Below are 21,486 nucleotides of genomic sequence, written 5' to 3'. Positions count from 1 at the left end.
ACCCTGCCTTGAGTGTGACAGGGGGCGGTGCCCCACACCCCCCAATCGGCCCTACCCTGAGCATGACTGAGGGTGGCATCGCAACCTCCTGATCCGCCCTGCTCTGTGCATGACAGGGGGCGGTGCCCCAACTCCCCAATCGGACCTGCTCTGAGCCTGACCAGGGGCTGCACCTAGGGATTGGGCATGCCCTCTGCCACCCGGGAGCGGGCCTAAGCCAGCAGGTCGTTATCTCCCGAGGGGTCCCAGACTGCGAGAGGGCACAGGCCGGGCTGGGGGACCCCCCCCTCCCTCCCCCCCCATGAGTGCACAAATTTTTGTGCACCAGGCCTCTAGTATATATATAAAACTGTTGATTGGGTCAGGGAAAAAATAAGATCAACTTATTGTATGCCAAAAGATCTTTTAAATTTCAAACTAAAAATTAATTAATTAATTAATTAAGTTAATCTCAAACTAAAAATGAGAATTAACTTAAAACATTAGAAGCAGTCCCAGGAGATTCGGGAACAAAACGTAGGTGCTTACTCTCACTATTTAACATTTCTTTATTTTAAGTCCTAGTTGATGCAAAAGAGAAAAGAGCTATAAATATGGAAAAGAGAAGGTAAAATTATTTTTTGCAAATACCATAATTCTCTATTTGGAAGTCGAGGTAATTAACTGAGAAACTTTGAAGAATAAAATAATTCAGTAATTCGCTACTTACAAAAGTAATACACTAAAATTTTAAAAAGCCTTTCCCGTGTATGAACAGCCAGTTAGAAAATAAAGTGAAATAAAAGAGCCAGTTTTATAACCACAAGAAAAAGTTTACCAGTTAGAAATTTATCTCTCAAGAAATGTGTAGGAGACATTTTTTAAAACTGAGTGATGATAAATGACAGTTATGGAAACTAGGAAAACATACCTTGTTCTTGAATGAGAAGATTTGATATTTTAAATATATCAGTGTCCCCTGAAGTAATCCGTAAATTTAATGCAGTTCCAACCAGAACACCCAACATACTTTACAGAATTTTTTTTTACAAAATGACCAGGGAAATGTAAATATGAAAATATTTAGGAAAATTTAGAAAAAAGAACAGTAACAGTAGGGCAACTGACATTAAAAATGTATTAAAAATTAAAGCTTCCATAATTAAGATAGAATTTTATGATGCAGATAAGTAGAAAAGAATAGAGTCCACAATACCTGTGGGAAATGATGGAGGCCTGTTGGTAAAGAGGCTTGGTTCTGGAATCAGACTGTACCTGGGTTTGAACCCCTTCTCTTACTGGTCACTAGCTCTGTGACCTGAAGTAAGTTAACTTGATAAGCCTCCTTTTCTTCAGCTGTAAACGGGGTGGTAATAGGATTTGCATTTGTGGGGCTCTTAGGCTGTTAAATGAGATTATGCACTTAGCGTGGTGTCTGTTCCATGGATGTTCAATAAACATTGGTTTAGGGGTTTTTTTTATTGATTGATTTTATAGAGAGAGAAGGGGGGGCATTGATTTGTTGTTTCATTTATTTATGCATTCACTAGAGCCCAGTGCATTAAATTCATGCACAGGGAGTGGGGGGGTGGGGGTCCCTCAGCCCAGCCTGCACCCTCTCCAATCTGGGACCCCTAGGGGGATGTCCGACTGGCAGTCGGACATCCCTCACAATCCTGGACCACTAGCTCCTAATCGCTCGCCTGCCTGCCTGGTCGCCCCTAACTGCCCCCGCCTGCCAGCCTGATTGCCTCTCACTGCCTCTTTGTGCTGGCCTGATCGCCCCTAACTACCCCCTCCCTGCTGGCCTGGTCGCTCCTAACTGCCTGCGCCAGCCTAATCGCCCCCCAAATGCACCCCCTGCCGGCCTGGTCGCCCCACACAGCCTGCTGTTCAGTCATTTGATCATCCCTCACTAATCCCCCCCCCCCCCCATACACACCTGACCGGGGATGGGACCTGCAACTTAGGTATGTGCCTGACTGAGGACTGAACCCAATACCTTCCAGTGCACAAGACAGTGCTCCAACCAACAGCCACACCTACCAGGGCTGGTGACATTTTTAAAACTTGGAGTAGGCAAAGCCTTTATAAGACAGAAGCCACATGTAGTTGAAAAATTGATAAGTTTGACTACACGAAATTAAAAATATTTGTAGTGCCTAAATATACCATTTAAAGGATCTACAGATAAAAGGAACTCGGGATAAATTCTTTTTGTCTCATGTATGACAGAGCTAGCTAATTTCCTTATTATCTTAGAAAGCTTTTTTTTTTTTAGAAAGATGTGTACTACTAAGTAGTAAAATTATCAAAGGCGAAAGACTGCATACTGTCTTATTCTGTTTATATGAAGTCTAAGAACAAGCAAAAACTAAGTCAGAAAGTGATTGCTGGGTAAAAGGGGAGTTGATTGGAACGGAGCATGAGTAAACCTTCTCAAGTAAGGGAAATGTTCTGTATCTTAGACACTATTGACCTTACACTTCAAAGATCCTTGAATTTTATTAAATGTTCACTTACTTAAAATTGATAAAAGTCCAAGGACATGAGCAGATTTACAGAAAAAGAAGTATAAATGAAGTATTAAATTTAAAAGATGCTCTACTTTCAACTTAAAGAAATCTAAGTTAAAGCAAGATGCCAATTTCAGTCTACCATAATTGAAAACAATTTTTATAAATTTAATAATATCCAGTGGAGAAGAGGAGTTAGAAGGGAAAGGTAGGCAGTGTAAATGGGCAAGGGACTTTAAAATTGGCATGGACTTTTGAGATGGAATTTAGATAACTACCTGTTGACTGGAAATTTTGCTTCTAGTACTTTTTCCTGGTGATAGATCTCACTCATGAGTGAGCAAAAATATGTATTTGGACATGTTCACCCTGTCATTGTCTCAAACACAAAATGCAAGCAAACCTAAACTGTCACCAACATGAGTGTGTCAGCTAAATTATGGATCACTCTCGTATGATGTGCAGGCAGTAAAAAGGGATAAAGTTGATAGAGCTGTATGAATTGTTACGGAAATGTTTTTTTATATAAAGTAAAACCCCTTACAAGAATGAATAAGATTCCATTTAAGTAAAAATAATGTATGCATAGAAACTTCCTTAAAGAATATATAAGAAATAGTAAGCACTGGTTTTGAAATATTCCTTCTTCCTTTCTTTTTCTTCCTCTCTTTCTGTTTTTGTTTTTAGGAAAATGTCTGATGAATTTTCGGTAAGTTGATGCACTTATTCTTTATAAGTTTTTAGCTCTTAAGAAAACAACATAGTCCTAATAGTGGGCCTTAATTCTTTCCATTTAAAAGAATTCTGTGATTCTTGGGTTTTGGTGGGTCAGAGGTGATGGTGGTATGTGATTTTGATAGGTTATTTGTCTTAATTTACTTATATATAACGTTTGAAAATACATTTTGAAGTATTTCTATATGAATCCTTAAGTAAAGAATTTTTAAGTGTTCTGTGCTCTTTTAACCTCATATTAATAATAGCCAGGTTCATTAAAAATTAAATGCCAGGCACTGTGTTAACTGCATTACATAAATTATCTCATTTAAGCCTCAAGTTTAACCCTAAAACTATTTTTTGAGGAAGCTAACTTTCAGAGAAATAATGTAACTTGTTTGAGGTAAAGCGAGATTCAAATCTACAATGCATTAATTAGTTGTATTTAGAAAACTTGAGCTTCTTTGAGAATTTTGCACTGCAAAGTTGATATTCAGGATAACCCCTCAAGTTTTGTATTAAATGAATTGTTTTTAAACTGAACAGCTTCGCTTTTGAAGATGTTATAGAGGTTTATAATCATGTTTGGCGTGACTTATTCCTAAATAAGATCGGTAAGACATGCCTTTTTTGTATTGCAGTTGGCAGATGCGCTACCTGACCACTCCCCTGCCAAAACTGCTGTGAGCAATACAAAACCTAGCCAACCTCCTCAAAGCTGGCCAGGTTCCAACCCTTGGAATAACCCAAGCGCTCCACCTTCTGTGCCATCTGGACTCCCACCGAGTGCAGCACCCTCCACTGTGCCTTTCGGATCAGCGCCAACAGGAATGTATCCTTCTGTGCCTCCCACTGGACCACCTCCAGGACCCCCAGGACACTTTCCTCCGTCTGGACCATCATGCCCCCCGCCTGGTGGTCCTTATCCAGCCCCAACTGTGCCAGGTCCTGGCCCCACAGGGCCATATCCTACACCAAATATGCCCTTTCCAGAGCTTCCGCGACCATATGGTGCTCCCACCGATCCAGCTGGTCCTTTAGGTCCATGGGGATCCATGTCTTCTGGACCTTGGGCACCAGGAATGGGAGGGCAGTATCCTACCCCTAATATGCCATATCCAGGGCCATATCCCACACCTCCTCCTCCCCAAGCACCAGGGGCAGCACCGCCTGTTCCATGGGGCACTGTTCCACCAGGAGCCTGGGGACCACCAGCACCATATCCTGCCCCTGGAGGATCATATCCCACACCAGGACTCTATCCCACACCCAATAATCCTTTTCAAGTGCCTTCAGGACCTTCTGGTGCTCCACCAATGCCTGGTGGCCCCCATGTGAGTGTTTAATTTGTTATTTAATGTGCACTAATAGTCACGCACAACTAAAAGACTACTTGTCTCCAGTTTGTGATGGAGGATTAGAAAGCTTTTTAAACTTTCTAAGAAAAAGGTGGGTGGGTATGTGTAGAGTAAATTTCAAATTTCAGGTAAAGCATTTAAAAAGATAAAAACACAGTTATGGTATTCCCAGTACTAAAAATGAAAAGAAAAATTTTCCAAAGGTCCTCAAAGTCATTGTAATGTAGTAAGTAATGTCCTCAACAGCATTTTTGAGGTAAAGTGAGAGATGCATTACATTAGACTTTTAAAAAACATTTCTCAATAATATAGTATCACACCAAAGCACAGATCAATAATAGCAATCTCTGCCTGGCTGGCTTGATACAGAGGTAGATCTTTTCTTTCTGGTTGTAGTTGACATTCAATACTATATATTTTAGCTGTACTCACCTGTTAATAGTGTAATTGTTAACAGAAGCTTCAAAATAAGTCCAGCTTCTCCTTTTTTTAGATGATGAATCAGTGGTATACAGTTTCATTATATTGAGTTTTGGTTTTTTTTAGAGAAACATCAGTTTGTTCTACTTATTTATGCATTCATTGGTTGATTCTTGTATGTGCCCTGAACCAGGATCAAACTCACAACCTTGGTACATCGGGATGATGCTCTGACCAACTGAGCTACCTGGCCAGAGCTCATTATATTTATTTTTATATAACATTTATACACAAACTTTATTCTGTTAGAAGCAGACCGAAGAAACAGTTACTAGAGGTAGATTTTTAGGTCATCCAGGGCAGTGAATATGTAACATTGCCGGTCTTCGGTGCAACTTTCCATAGTGTTTTTTAGCCAAAGTTTTGTTAGATTCTTAGCAGCATTCAGCTCAAGGTCCTAACCACTGTTCTGAATTGTCAGTTATGTGTAATGCTTTATGCTTTACTGTCTGTCAGCCAAACTGGAGTATTGTTGACATCTTAGTTGAGGAGCTTGTCTAGGGCATATGACAATATAGAGAAGCAGCCCACTTCTCCCATGAAGTAAGCTAAGTGAGTATTCAAACAGTCAGAATTCTCCCGGGGGGGGGGGGGGGGGGGGATCTATTTACTCTTAACAAAATAATCAGTCTCCAACTGGATTAACTAAACATCTACCTCAACTGTAAAGGAAGAAAAGCTTAGTTAAGTACCTCCAACGCTTCTTTTCATTATTTTAACTTTTTATATATTCGCTTTAAAAATTATTTTTGTAAATTGTATGCCAAAATAAGTGGGATGGCTTGCTGTTTGGATTTATTAAGCAATAAGTTTAAGCCATAGCCAGGAGTTAAGCTCCATTTACAAAATCTAGAAGTTTACTTTTTTTTTTTTCTATTGCAGTCTTACCATTAAGTTAATGGATGAAGAGATGACGCTTTGCTTTTTGAAGTACATATATATGCACATGAATGCATATATAAAAATTGCTGGTTTCACTATTAGAGGGCATTCATGAAAGAACAACTCTTGCACCTCTCAGAAGATATCTGCCTCTTGTACTTGGATGTATAATATATCAGATGGATACAATCAGATAAAAATGTAAATCATTCAAATGTGATTTTTATTCAGTTTTTATGGAAAGTGAAAATAAGTATATTGAATAGCTCTTTGATATAATTTGTTTAAAACAAATTTTGGATTTGTTTAAATTATGAAACTACAAATTTAAAAATTTAAGATGATGTGTGGATTATTGTTAGAACCTGCAACCTCATTGGCAAATTATTTCAAGTATTTTTCTATAATCACTTTTTCCTTAAATGAACACACTTTGAAAAATGTTCATTGTCATAATTTAAAAAATTATGCCTCTCAACATCTTGAGCTGTTCTATCCATAGAATAAATAAACAGTCCTCTTGAGGTTATGTTTTGAATATACATTTTAAAACTGGCAGTAATTATCAGATGTTGAGTTTCTTGAAATTTTAGTTAAAGCTTTCATTTTGAATTTCACCTGATTTGTTTTACGTTTAACCAAGTGGGTCAAACAGCTCTTAAATCTGCCATTTGTGGAAACTTCTTTTTAATGCAGGCCAGCATGTATGTAAATTATACTCTTAAAGCATTGGTGATCTCTGTGTTGCTTTAGAATAGCTTGAGATGTCCATATTGCTTTGAGAAGAGCTCAAGGAAGGAAATAATTCTCTCCTTTGTCTTGAACCTCACAATAGAGGCAACCTTAGGCGTTGCTTCATAAGGACAAGTAATTTGTATTCCCACACATCACTCTTCCACACAGTCCCTTCCTTATAGCCCCTTCTTCCTCAGTTTTTTAGGAGCACATCCTTTAATTCCTCCCTGATACGGAAAACTGGCACACTCTAGGGGCTATCATAAACACATGTAGCAGTTATGTTTAAAGAACCTTAGTCACACAGGCATGACTGTTCTCTTTGTACAAGTTGATCAAAATATGATCTGTCAGAGTCTGGTTAAGCTATGTCATTGTCTCTTGCATAGTTTCCTGGATCTGTTTGTAAAGTGCTTACAGCTAACAGTTCAGTTCTGTATTTGTTGACAGGTAAATAGGTAGAATTAAGTGCCATCCTTAAAAATTATCCTTTTACTCTAACACTGAAAATAATAAAGTGTAGATCTCTGCAATTGAGTTTAAAGAAGTGTGATTGTATTACTTAAATAAGTGTTGTTTTACCACCAAAATAGTCCGAGTAGTTTCTTGGCACCTTATCTTTAAATCAGATTCTTAATTTTCAGATAGAACTGACCATGTTATTCTTGAAATAACTTTTTGAAACTTAATATATTCATTGGGTTACTAAAATGTATTGTTAATTTCTTCATCGGTATAAGACAAATTTATGCTAGAATTCTTGTTTTTGCTTAGAAATATTTAGTAGTTTAGTTTTCTTATAGTTAAAATGTCAAGAATGCCAAATGCTGCCAATTTAATGATTTGATAGCTACCTCCTTTTACGAAAGCAAGATGGTCACCTTTGGGAGGAAAATGTCAGTGTATAAACCTCCCTTTAAAGTAGAAGATAGATTCAAGCTTACAGAATTGAAACTAATTTGTTTAGATATTTTCAGACTCGTGAATGTTGTTAGACAGTTCTTACATAGTGGCACAAATGGTCTTTTTTATCTTTCACCTCCTTGCAAGGCCAAGTGGCAACTATTTACAACACTTTGGGTATCTATTGTCAAGGTAGCCTCCAATTCACAAGGCAGGTAGCCTTAGAAAGTGTCCTATCTTAAATTATCCAGTCAGTTTCATGTCAGCTAACTGGAGGCATAAAATGAGGAAAAGTAAGATGGCAGCAAATATATCACTCCTTAAGCTTATTTTGGTTGTCCTGTACTAGGACTAAGTTGACAACTCTGGCTTAAGATGGGATAATTAATGTAACACTGGAAGGATGATGTCTGACTAAAAGAAGAAGAGGTAGCAAGTTTGGGAGTCTGTAACTGAGGAGCCCGTTTATTATTGGAGAAAATCTTCTGTTAAAGGATTTGAAAGACCAGGAACACAAGATTTGGAATTACTATTCCCAGTAAGTATATTAACTTTACTAATGACCCACACTGCACCCTAGACAATACTGCATTTTAACCTTTGCTTTACAAGACTTTCCAATGGGATTTTTTTTTTTTTAATTTTTAACGGAAAAATGGAAATCAAAGGGAACAGAATTTGCTTCTATATTTGCAATTCTTTAGAGAATCATTTCTCAAATTGGGGGAGAGGTTCTCAATTCTCAAAGGTACTCTGGACAAAAAGTATTTTTAGGTCCAGGGTGGAGTAAAGAAAATCAGACATTTCGGTGGGGGAAGCATCTAAGGAAGATTTCTTTTTACAAAGGAATAATTTGCTTTCAAAAATAAGTCATGCTAGGCTAAGATGAGTTTATGGAAGACTACTTGTTAGTCTTAAGGGAATGTGAAGTGTGGAATATGTTGGCATTTGGACTTGAAGAGCAAGAATTTTAAAATAAATTTGATGGAGATAGCTGAGGTGTGTTTAAGAATAGTGTTTCTGGAGTTCGAATGTTAGACTTTGAAATGTTGAACCTATAAAATGACAATGAAAAATTAAACTTTGGACCTTATATTCACACATTCAGTTTTCAAGAATCAAGGCGCCTTAAACAAGTTTAATATCTTGGCTTGTCTTTGCTGGACTCGGCCGGACACCTTTTCATGCTTGAGGATGGCTGCTTGCAGCTCTGACTCCTCAGCCCTGTTTTGTTTAAAGCTATATATTGATTATGCAGGAACAGACAAAACTTTTTTTTTTAACCAAACAATCTATATTTGCAGTAACTGAGGCTGTTTCTTGCTGCAGGGCTGAGAAGTGCTTGGCTTGCTGAGCCAAGACAGGTTCTGCCTTGTTCACAAAGGTTTCCCGATCATAGTCTGGCTGCTCCGTCATCTTGGAGAGCTCAAGCCAGCCTGGCCCTTGGCCCTTGCTGTTTAATCTCCTGAGCTCTCCCATGGTCCTCTCCTCCAGCTCCCTGTTCTGAGTCACGGCCTCAGTAAAGCTGGACATCTGGGAAGACATTTCCTCTTCTCTAGAAAAATTGCCTGTGATCAGGGACCCATGTGAGCTGGCTTCTGTCTCTTCTGTTTCCATTTGAGTTGGCTGCTCCCCACTGGGCCCACTCTGGGGGCTCAGCTCCATGATGCTGTCTGCATGTCGTAGTGTATTCAAAGTGTATTTGCAGGAGCTTGTGCCTGGTGAGATCACCGCAGTCCATGGCTCTTAGCTGGAAAAAATAAGACATTTTTAATTACCCAAGGGCTTCCTCCCTTCTTTGTCCATTTTACTGTTTATTATTTTGAGTAGATAACAGTAATAGAACAGAGAAGAAAAAGGGTGAATTTTTGGCCTTGGTCTGTCATACCACTACAATGGAATATTGGAATATTTTCTGGGAAAGAAGTCAGTTGTGCCCATATTTTACCTCATAAATAATTAGTGCTACCTATTGTACTCAGATGTACAGCTTTTGAAGTTTTGTGTAGGTGAACATAGTTCTCAAAGGTTCAATAAAATACTGTGCCTAGTTTGCCTATCAATCAGTTGCCTACACTTGTAAACAGTGAGTGCCATGTCTTCCTTCCTTACCCTGAATAATCTAGTGCTGGTTTTATTTAAGTGCCACAGCTATAAATCCTGGGAATTAAACCTGAGCACAGACCTTCCAGTGTTAACGTTTTTGAAAAGCAGAAGGCTCAACTCGGATGAATCATGCTGACGCACTTAGAAAATGGTGGGTGGCTTTCAGGGAAGACTATAATTTAATCCTAATAGAGCAATATTTAGTATGAAGACACTTTATTTTCAGAATTCTACCAAGTAAAATAAAAATTGCCAATAAAATGATCAGTATTAAAGAAATGCCATGCAATCTTCTGGCTTTTGACTATTTCTGAGAACTGCATTCATCCAGCAGACATAAATGTCTGTGATCCAGGTGCTTTGCCAGATGCAGAGATAAAGAGATGAAAGCGAATGCCTGTCCTTGAGAGGGTCCCAGTCTAGGGGTGGCATTACAGAATTCATCAGTGTGCCCGTTATCAGTTTAACCTACATCCACATATTTTGGTATTCCTGCTGGTGGAAATTATAGACCAGCCTTTGGGCATTTTAAAGAGCAATGTATGCCTATACTTTTTTTTTTCTTTTTGAAGTAAGAAGTTAATGTTTTCCAAGACTATGGTTTTGTCAGTATAACTTTTCAAGCATGCAAAGTAATGGGATGTTTTTCCTCCTTACTTTCCCCTGGATGAAGGCACTTTCACTGCCTGTCATTGATTAGCGGATACTGATTTGTTGCCATTAAGTAAACTTGATTTCTTTGTGCTCTATAAAGGTTTTCTGTATTTTTTTCTTGATATTGTTATTTTTTCATTGACTTAATGACAAATTTAATGTATGTAATTGTCTATGCATTTTAAGTTAAACTGCCTAGAATGTGATTTGAGACATATACATTTGTATTATGAACTGTAAGCAATGTGTTTGAGACGTTAGGTTTTATCACCTGCTGCTGTATTTGTAAACAAAGACAAATGTTGCTTTAAGAAGTAATTATAATTAGGACTAGACAATGGATGTGATACTTGATATTTTTAAAGAAACTTTTTTGCTTTTGTGTATTATACCTGAAAACTTCTAAAAAAATGTATTTTCATGGCTTCACAGTTTTTCCATGTATTTTATTCTTAGGCCCAATTCTGGGCTTCCCCGAGCAAGTCCAGAGCCTAATTAACTGCAAATTTATTGACATAAAGAAAGACAAAGGGCCTGAGTCACCCCTCTGTGTGTGACCTGCACTCAGAGGCATTTATATAGGCTCTCTGGGAACAACCCTTCCTCCACAAACCCTCTTTTAGCAACTTGTGCCACTGTGAGGATTTCCTCTTCTCCCTTCAAGGCCAAGCTGTTCTTTGTAACCAAGTTATCTATATACAAAGTTAGGGAACCTTCCCTATCTGCCCCGGCTGCCACCACCCCTGCTTTCTTTTATGAAAGACAGTTTTGCTCTTTCCCTAACTGCTGTGCCATTAGTGACAATCACACTCTTGAATTTGGTATAGTTTGCCATTTCCTTTCCACAGAGGGGGTGTGGGGTTACTGGCCATTCTTTAACCCCAGTGTGAAGGGACTGTGAATGAATGAATAATTTATAGTATGTTGTGCTTTGGAAAGGGAGTTCTGCTTTTTGCCTTATAATTGGACAAAATGCAACTATTAACTTTTTAAATTCCATTTGTTGTCTTATTTCATATCCCCCAGTGATTGGCAAACTGCGGCTCGCGAGCCACTTGCGGCTCTTTGGCCCCTTGAGTGTGGCTCTTCCACAAAATACTGACTTCTGCGCATGGGCCACGAAGTTTCAATCGCACTGTACGTGCGTGCCCCACGTGGTATTTTGTGGAATAGCCACACTCAAGGGGCCAAAGAGCCGCATGTGGCTCGCAAGCCGCAGTTTGCCGACCACTGCCCTAGAAGCTGTGAGAAATAAGATGAAGCTGTGAGATATAAGACCACTTGGGAATGGCAGTTTTCCCCCCCATTGTGAAGTGACATTGCTTTAACAAGCATTCTTTCCTGGGTACCTGACCCAAGTAGGTTTGGTGTGTTTTAATCCTCACCCAAAGACATGCTTATTGGTTTAGAGAGGGGGAGGGAGAGGGAGAGAGAAACATCAATGTGAGAGAGAACATCGTGTGCCTTCCGTAAGTGCCCTGCAACCTAGGTATGTGCCCTGACCAGGAACCCACAACCTTTCACTATAAAGAACAACTCTCCAACCAACTGAGCCACAGCAGCCAAGGCCCAAGCAGCTTCTTTTGTTACCACTATACTAAAACTTAGCACCCTTTTGCAGCAAATCTGTAAAGCAATATAGAATCCTAATTATTAGCATCGTCTTATTTTCAATAAGGCGATGCTATAGAATTTCAATACCACAAGAGAATTTGGGCCATCTCCTACAGTTTGTGTCTGTAGCACTTCAGCATTATTCATATTTGGTTGGGCAGGTTTTTATGCTGGTGCATTAAACTATTTTTATACTGTGTTTTGTGGTGCCCTGGGGCTCCAGCTGAGGAGGGGACCAAGCAGGTAAAGCTTACTTCCTCTCTGCTCCCTGCTTTCACTAGAGCAATACCATTCTTCAACTTTATTTTTATTGATTTTAGAGAGAAACATTTATTTGTTGTTTTACTTATTTATGCATTTATTGGTTAACTTTCGTATGTACCCAGACCAAGGATCAAACCCGACACCTTGGCATATCACCACAGCCCTCTGACCAGCTGAGCTATCTAGCCAGGTCTGTTCTTCCACTTCATGTATTTTACCTACTGTATTAGTCAACTTGGGCTGCCATAACGAAATATCAGACTGGGTGACTTAAACAAGATTAATTTCTTTCTCATAGTTCTGGAGGCTGGGAAGTGAGGGAGCCTTCTGTTGAAGCTCTCTGATGTCTCTCACAAGGGCACTAATCCCATTATAAGGGCCCCACCCTTGTGACCTGTTCTAACCTAATTACCTCCCAAAGGTCCCATCTCCCAGTACCTCACATTGTGGATTAGTGCTTCAACATGAATTTGGGTACACATTTGCTCTATAGCACTTAAAGATAAGTTGTTTGGGGAGACAAAAATTTGCTGCTTTTAAATTTTAAAAATAGATAACGATGTCTCCTAGTTGAGATTTGCTAAAATCTTAATCAGATTCACAAGTATAATAGGATCTCAGGCCATCTAGAATTCTAAGCCATGCTTAAAATGTTAGTGTCACATAAATGAGGAAATTTAACATTTTGTTAAGTTTTTGCTATGGTCATGTTTTATGTTAGACAATTTTAAATGGTTATTTAGACTAGCGTTCCTTAAAGCTTACTTAGATTTAAAAGATATTCTTTTTTCTAAAATAAAAAAGGAAACCTTTAAAGAGGTTAAATTCCCATGGTCATACTACATAAAATGATGACACCAGCTCTTTAGTCATAAATGTTTAGGATTTTTCCACAAGATTACATTTTGTTCAAGCTTCCAATACTTTTTTTTTTAAATATATTTTATTGATTTTTTACAGAGAGGAAGGGAGAGGGATAGAGAGTTAGAAACATCGATGAGAGAGAAACATCGATTCAGCTGCCTCCTGCACGCCCCCTACTGGGGATGTGCCCGCAACCCAGGTACATGCCCTTGACCGGAATCGAACCCGGGACCCTTTAGTCAGCAGGCCGACGCTCTATCCATTGAGCCAAACCAGCTAGGGCTTCCAATACTTTTTTTATGCTGTTCCTTGATTACCAGTTTAGATCCTTGCCTTCTCTCATCCACCAGACATCCTGACTTGTCCTCTTCAGACACCACTGAGGAGGTTCCAAAGCTTTGGGAAACTGCTAAGATAACACTCAACCAGTTAAACTCTTAGATAGGCCAAGTTAAATTGAGCTTCAGGTATTGTCCTTATTCTTACAGCTTCATGTCCTGGCAGCTAATAATGAGAGCTCTTAGGTATATTTTACATCAGTTTTTAACACTCCTGCCTTTGAGATGCACTCTAAGAGGAAACAGAAATAAGTCTAGTTGACACTAATAAACCCAGAACAGTCTTGGTTAAGCCTCCCAACAAACCTCTAAGACAAGGACAGTTCTTATCCCCAATTTTAGGCTAAGCTATAGATACCACATAGATTATATGTTAGGGAACAGAACCTTGTGTGCAACTTGATATCACAGTTTTTGCTGTAAACCACTACACTGCAGAATGCTGCTTTCCTAAGAACAGGTTCTCTGTTACATATTCCTGCCATGGCTGCCTTAGTGCTGTAATTCTGTTTCCAGAATTGTACACCTGGAAGGTCATGTCCATCGAACGTTTTGTAGCAGACGTTTTCACACATTTTGTCACTGAATGAGTTTTATTGGATATTCACTTTTAAAAAGCTAGTGTTTATGTTTGAGATGTATGTCCCAGTTTAGTGGCTTGGCACAGTTCTTAAACGAAGGACTTAGTTATATTTTCTTAAGCAAAAGCAAATAATGTCCAAGGGGTAGCAGTTAAGAGCAGATTTAAGATGTGGATGTGAGAATTGTAAAAGCTACTGAATGATCAGACCCCTAGTTCCAGTCCTGCCAGTTATTGAAGACATTGGGTGTCCAGCTGCCCTGCAGGAGAAAGACTCAAGCAAGGCTGTCAGAGTGGCTGAGACAGAAGAGGTCTCTGTTAGCAGTGGATGAGCAGCCAAGATGTACAGAAACTGTATAGACGGTGGGGGAGTCCAAGGGAGGTTCTGCCAAGTATGGCCTGACAGTTCTTTTTTAAACTTGCCAACACAGGACATGCTAAGTTAAAACATCTCCACTGTTGCTTAGTTACCGTAACACACAAAAATCCCAAGGACTATGCTTAATACCTGGATCCCTTGAATGCCCAAAGAAATCTTTACCAAAAAAAGACCAAAGTACATGACTAATGATCAGGACTTGTACTTGAGCTTTTTATAGAAGTGGTATGAAAAGGAGTATAGTAATGTGAACTAGGAAGAACCTCTTTACAAACTTCATGAGATTTTTTCCCCCCATTGATTTTAGAGAGAGAGGAAGGGAGAGTGAGAGCCATCGATCTGTTGTTTACGTGCTCTGACTGAGGATGGAACCCACAACCTTGGCGTATCAGGATGATGCTCTAACCAACTGAGCTACCCAGCCAAGGCTTTCACGAGATTTCTTATTTGAAAGGTGGTAACAACTCTCCACCTCGGGGGCATCCGTGATAGAAATTCCACCGAGTTCTAGATGGCAAGCTTCACGGTTCAGTGAGCAGCACAATTGCTGGGGATTTGAGGGGCAGAGTTGTGAGCTCTCAGCACAGTCCTGCAATGATTTGGTACAACTGACTAGCTTCCTGTGCTCCTTATTAACTGTAACACAGATAATATTGCTCAAAGTACCACAGGAAAATGGAACATTCTTCCTTCCCTAGACAAAGGGGTCTATTTAGTGTATTCACATAACTGAAAGAATACACGTTGAATAGTATCTATATGAATGTTCCTTTTTTTTTCAGTTTGTCAAGTTTGAGGGCTAAACGTTACACAACGTGACAATACATTAACATTTATTGAACATCAACCTTGCACTGTAAGTGGTCAGATATGCCAGTTTTCCTGGAACGATTCTGGTTTATGTTGTTCAGGCATAGTTATTATTAGCACACGCAATGTATTCTCAAAAGTGTCCTGGTTTGAAGGATAAATTATATGGTGGTTCTAACTATAACAAAAAATACGAGTGAAGATTTTCTGTGTTTATTTCCTGAGATAAAAAACTTGTCCTGAAAATCATGTCTTAGCCTCGAAGTTGATCCTTTGGTTCACATATATTATTTGTTCTTATACTGCATCCAAGTCACTTCATTGCAGCTGGATGGCCTTCAGCAAATCCCAAAGCTAGAAGGGAGCACATTTCAGTCGGACAGGAAGCCAGGCTTTCTGTGGGGATAGAGAAGCTCTTTCAAGAAGGAGAGAGGGGAATAAGGTTTCCTACTTTTCTGGGCATCTTGCCAACAGTTTCTGCCTCATGACCTGTGTCTCTTTTCCCCCAATTCTGAAAGCAATTTCCCTTAAAAGTTCCAAATTTTTTCCTAACTTAATCCTCTCATAAACTGAGTAGCACTGAAATTATTTCCAGTGGTTTTTTTTTGTTGTTGAGAGAGGGGGACTTCTTTCAACTGCTGCATACAAACATTACCAAATCTATGGTACAATTGCATTTTATTTCCTCCAGACCTGGGCTGACATGACTCTAAATCACAGTAACGGCGGTGGGGAGGAGACAGTGAAATTATTTCAGAGGGTGCATTAGTGGCAGGAGTAAGTGATAAAAACGTGTTAAACCGCTTCAGAAATACCTATTGGTTGAAGTACTAGTTCTCAATAGTTTGGTGTTTGGGGCACTTAAAAAAATATATATATATATATATATATATATATATATATATATATATATATATATATATTTCAGAGGGAGAGAGAGATAGAAATATCGATGAGAAAGAATCATTGATCAGCTGCCTGCACACCCCACACTGGGGATTGAGCCCGCAACCCCGGGCATGTGCCCTGACCAGGAATCGAACCGTGACCTCCTGGTTCATAGGTCGACACTCAGCCACTGAGCCATGCTGGTTGGGTTGGGGCACATTTTTTAATACTAGGACCTGTAGCTCTCCTCTAAGGATTAAAGGCTGCATGAGTTAGCACACTAGTACTCATCAGGCTGTTTAGTAGGATGCCTACTACCACAGCCAAGTTCTTTCACAGTTACACCAGTTTCTCGCACGTCGCAGGAAACACTTTTTCTTTGTTGCTTGGTGCTGGCTTAACGGGATACTCCCTCTTCCCTCCTGCAGCTCCTCACCATCTGTAGCACCCTGTCAGCTTCACATTCCGACAGCCGTTGCCATGCAAGTGCCTGTCCCCCAACTGGCAAAAATTCATTTTGCACGTTGTCCACATTTTGTGACACAGCTGTTCTCGGTACACCATTATGCTGCCGGATTTGTGAAGTTAGAATCGGAAACAGCTCACTGAAAATTGGAGTGAATAGACAGAGAAACCTCAAAATACCCTAAATTTGAATATGCATTTGCTGTTAGCACCTTTCTTAACAAGGACTGAAGAATCACATCTGACTTATTTATCTGAAAATCATCACTCTCTATTCATACTCTCATATAATAAAAGCATATTGCATTGCCCGAGGGGGACTGGAGGAGGGATGTGACTGGGGTGGGGGACCTGGAGGACTTGGTACTGTCTGATAATATTCTGTCGAGGGGGTGGTGGCTATACATGAGTATTCATTGTATTTATTTAACTCCAAACACCTGTGATACTCTTGTATGTATAGTTCACATGTTTTTCTAAAAGCATATGGAATCTGAGCAGCTAATATTGAAAGGAAACCCCAGTTTCACCCAGGCTCTCCGAGAAAGGCCTAACTGTAGTGGTGACAGATCCTGAGACATGTAACAGTAGTGCCTAGAGCTGGTGTGATTTCCTTCATGCTAAAGTGAAGCTCTCGGTTGCTTTAGGAAACGAACAGTTGTGAGCATACAGGGTCTGTGCAGCGGACCATTGAGTCTAGTGGAGTCTGACAACAGCACCAAGAGATTTTTTGTGAAAGAGCATAATTGCAACATAAACCCAGCAAGCCACACCCAGCACTAGACGTGCAGAGGCTATTGTGAAGCCTTCCATTGTGTAAGGCTTTGTGTTGGGCCAGCACAAGGAGAATCACAGAACACTGAGCCCCACAAACACAGGAGGAGACAACAGGATGACGTGTTCCTCGGTGATGTTAGGTAAGAGGAAAATACATTGGAGTGCGGCGTAGGTGGGGTGCAGCGGTAAAGAGCACAGGTTCTGGAGCTGACCAGCTCTGTTTAAATACTGGCTCTACCACTCGCCAGGTACAGGGGGGACAAAAGTACATTTACAGTTGTGAGTACACAAAAACGGTTTATTCTTAATTATTATTGATTGATTATTGTATTATTTTCCATACGAACAACTGAAACCTTACTTTTGCATGAACTTAACCTTTTCGTGCCTTCATTTCTTCCTCTATAAAATGGAGATAATGATAATTCCCAGCTTCATGAGGTTTTGAGAATTAAATGAAGTAATCCATGTAAAGGACTTAGTGCTTGATTGATAAGCACTCAACAGATGAGAACTGGTGAGACCTGGAAGGCACTTTTCTAGGTGTTAGTCTAGCAGAGGAAAGAGAAAAGTGAGCAGGCCATTAAAAAAAAAATTGATTGACTTAAAGAGAGAGGGGGGGAAAGAAGGAAGGGAATGAGGGAGAGAGAAACATTGATTTGTTGCTCCACCGTCATGCATTCCTCGGTTGACTCCCATCTGTTCCCTGGCTGGGGATCAAACCCGCAACCTTGGCATATGGGACAACGCTCTAACCCACTGAGCACCTGACCGGGGCCATGAGCAGGCCATTACATCCAGCGTGATGTTACTGAGGCAGGAGGCATAGGTTACTCTGAAAACACCCGAGGAGCACCTAATCGCGAAACACCATGTTTTGAGCACTAACGATGTACCATAAAGTGTCCTAAAGGATGCAATCACATCATCTCATTAGGTCCTCGCAACAGCTTCAAGTCAAGGGTACAACTCGGCTTTGTCAAAGGCAGAGCCTGTTCTGCCCCTTACGATGCAGGTCTGCATCAGTGCCTCGAAGTACCTCGCACTAGAAACAGTCCTGTCTCCCAGAGTGTGCAAGAGGGAGGCTGGCCTCACCTCCAGCTACTTGGACCCTAGCCGTAGCTTCCTAATCACATCCATACCCTGTGTGAAAGCAATTGACTTTGGAGATGGGCTAAGGAGATCTCAGGCTCCAGGCCTGGGTATGTGCATGGGTTGTGGGGAGAGATGAGAGGCAGGCAAGGAACGGACTGGAACAGTTAGTGTAACTATGCCACCTCTGACTAGCCCTGTTCCCAGCATTCCAGAGAACGCCCGCACCCAGAACAGCTTTCCAGGAGTTGTGCCCAATGACGTCAGCAGCATACCTGCGAACATAACCTCTTCGTGGCTGCCCGCAGCTACACGGTCATTCTTGCTGGCTTTTGCGAGTACACATGAGCTATTCATTACAGAGTCTCAGACCCACTACAAGCACCGAAAACCTCATTGAAAATAATTCTATTTATTGAGGTAACTTAGTGACATTATATAAATTTCAGGTGTACAACATCCTAATTCCGACATCTGCATACCCTATTGTGTGCTCACCACCTGAAGTCTCGTTTCCTTCTGTTACCATGTATTTGACCCCATTTACCCACTTAGCCTTCCACCAGCCCCCTCCTCCCCCGAAAACCTCATATTTAGGAGAGTGCTGCTTTTCCCAGGCTCCTTGGCTCCAGATTACCTGAGAGACTAGCCTGTATACAGTGACGTCAACTGTTCTGATCAGGGGATAGATGATAGAGGCGCGTCTTGGAGGGAGTATGGGAGGATCTGAACCTTGGACAAAGGGAACTGAGAAGACTTTGACTTCGGACAAAGGGAGACAGAACAGCCCTGAATTAAATGATCAGCACCTAGGTTTTTGAACCATTCCACATTTACTTACGGCCACTTACTCTGCCGTGTGCTGGTAGTTGGGGAGTGAACTTGTCGAACTATTTCTGCCCTCACACAGCTCACATGCTAGTGGAAGAGACAATCATTAAATAATTTTAATTACACGAGAAGTGATGGGGGGAAAGTATAACCTAGTATGTAGGAGTCAGGTAAAGTTCACCGGGAAAACAACATTTGTGCTGCAATCTGAAGGATGAGCAGGAATTAGGCAGGAGACAACTTGGGGAAGGGTGCCAGGAAGAGGATGCCAGAGGAGCAAGAAAAAGGCTTCCCTTGTGCGCAGGAAGGAATGGGCCAGGAATCTGGGCAGGTACGTGCCTACATGTTGATGGCGTGGAGACAGAAGATGTGAAAAGGAATGCAATAGGGCCGGCGTGGCTCAGTGGTTGAGCATCAACCTATGAACCAGGAGGTCACAGTTCAATTTCTGGTCAGGGCATATGCCTGGGTTGTAGGCTCGATCCCCAGTGCGGGGTGTGCAGGAAGCAGCCAATCAGTGATTCTCTCTCTCTCTCTCTCTCTCTCTCTCTCTCTCTCTCTTTCCTCCCTTTTTTCCCTCTGAAATCAATACACACATTTTTTTAAAGGAATGCAATAGGGTAGAAAACCTATGATCAGCTCTACTCTGTTTTTTCTACTAGATTAAGTTAGCTGCCCTCCCATTGGGAAATGCAGAGGGCTCCAATAAACTCACTTGCAAGTCTTTAGAATCACGTGGCCCTCCAGGGTAACCATATCAGGGCGATCCTTGGCAAGGAGATCTGGGTTCCTTGAGGTCTCATTGGGCATATGTTCCCAGCCTGGTGGAAGAGGAAATCCCCTTTTTATAATCTTAATACCTTTCAAAGCACCTGATTATGCAGCGATCTATAAGCCATTTGTGGGAAATTGTCCCCACTGTGCTGATTGGGGGGTGGGGTCTCACCCCTGGACTTACTCCAAAAGGGAAATTAGAGAAACCCTTGATTGGATAATTTGGTCAGCTCACATCCTGAGTATCTTCAATTTCCCTATCTGGCTTCTTGTCATAATTTTCTTTCTAACCCAGAAAAGCAGAATGTTTACCCCTTAAATGGTACACAAGGGGATTTCAGATCAACTGCTTAGTGTATGGCTGCTATGGTAACATCTACATTTCCCAGCAACCCCCGAGACCGCATTTCCCAAGACATATTCTGTAGAACACTAAGTGCTAGAGATGTACTTCAAATAAAGAGTTCCATGGTCAGGAAGTTTGAGGAGACTACATATGATAACCTACTGTTGGGAAGGTACCACCAACAAACAAGGCATTAACCAGTCTTATTGCAAAGAAACCCAATATTTCCCTCGTGTGTTTAACTACAGGAACTCTGTTTGAATAACTCCGTTTCCACGGCAAGACTACCTGAAGGTGTTCCCGCTGCCGAGGATGTGGAACATCTGGACCCCCTATACACTATTGGTGGGAATGCAAAATAGTATGAATGCTTGGAAAACAAATTGGCAGTTTCTTAAAAACTTAAACAGATACATACTTATAACCCACCCATTATACTTTAGGACAAATGTAAGTATATGTCTGTACAAAGATTTATACACATATCTTCATAGAATTTTTATTTCTAATACTTCAAAACCAGAAACAACCCAAATGTCCATCAGTATGTGAATGGATAAACAAATTGTAGTATGTCTACTGAGCAATCGACACACCCAGCAATGTGGGTAAATGTCAAAATATGATTCAATTCACATAATATTCTAGAAAGTGTAAGCTGATATGTAGAGACAGACAGAAATAGTCTGAGGACAGGAAAAGGTATTACAAAAGGATATAAGGAAACCTTGGGGGTTATGCATATGATCATGGTGATGGTTTCACAGGTATGCACATGTCAAAACTTATGACAATGTATACTTTAAACATGTATAGTGTATATTATGTCAATTACCTCAATAAAACTGTTTTTAAAAGATCAGAAAATAGTTTTCTGAAACAGTACCTATTTAAAAAATAATAGCTAATATTTATTGAACACTTTTAATATGCCAAACTCTATGCTAGTTAAGAATTATTACTACCGCCCTGGCCAGGGAGCTCAGTTGGTTAAAGCATCATCCTGATACACCAATCAGGGCACATACAGGAATCAACCAATGAATGCATGAACAAGTGGAACAACAGAACAATGTCTCTCTCTCTCTCTCTCTCAAATCAATAAATAAAATTAAATAATTATTACATCCTTTC

At 40.4% G+C, this 21,486-nt stretch overlaps 1 protein-coding gene across 6 annotated transcripts in view; it reads left to right on the top strand.

Moving 5' to 3' along the window:
- MAPK1IP1L (mitogen-activated protein kinase 1 interacting protein 1 like) overlaps positions 1 to 21,486 on the top strand; it is a 43,054-nt gene that overhangs the window by 5,174 nt on the left and 16,394 nt on the right. For 2 of the 6 annotated variants that reach the window (XM_023760760.1, XM_023760759.1), the window contains exons 2-5: positions 3,183 to 3,204; positions 3,823 to 4,546; positions 5,933 to 6,133; positions 12,331 to 12,398. In XM_023760760.1, the coding sequence (XP_023616528.1) occupies positions 3,194 to 3,204; positions 3,823 to 4,546; positions 5,933 to 5,944 (747 nt within the window). In that variant the 5' untranslated portion in view covers positions 3,183 to 3,193 and the 3' untranslated portion in view covers positions 5,945 to 6,133; positions 12,331 to 12,398. Of the gene's footprint in view, positions 1 to 3,182; positions 3,205 to 3,822; positions 4,547 to 5,932; positions 6,475 to 12,330; positions 12,399 to 20,600; positions 21,171 to 21,486 lie in introns of those variants that run through there. The other 4 variants (XM_023760762.1, XM_006096949.3, XM_023760763.1 and 1 more) reach the window with 4 other exon arrangements.

The sequence above is a fragment of the Myotis lucifugus genome, unplaced genomic scaffold, assembly GCF_000147115.1.
Source record: "Myotis lucifugus unplaced genomic scaffold, Myoluc2.0 scaffold_191, whole genome shotgun sequence".
Classification (NCBI taxonomy): Eukaryota; Metazoa; Chordata; class Mammalia; order Chiroptera; family Vespertilionidae; genus Myotis; species Myotis lucifugus.
This window is presented reverse-complemented; position numbering and strand designations above follow the sequence as displayed.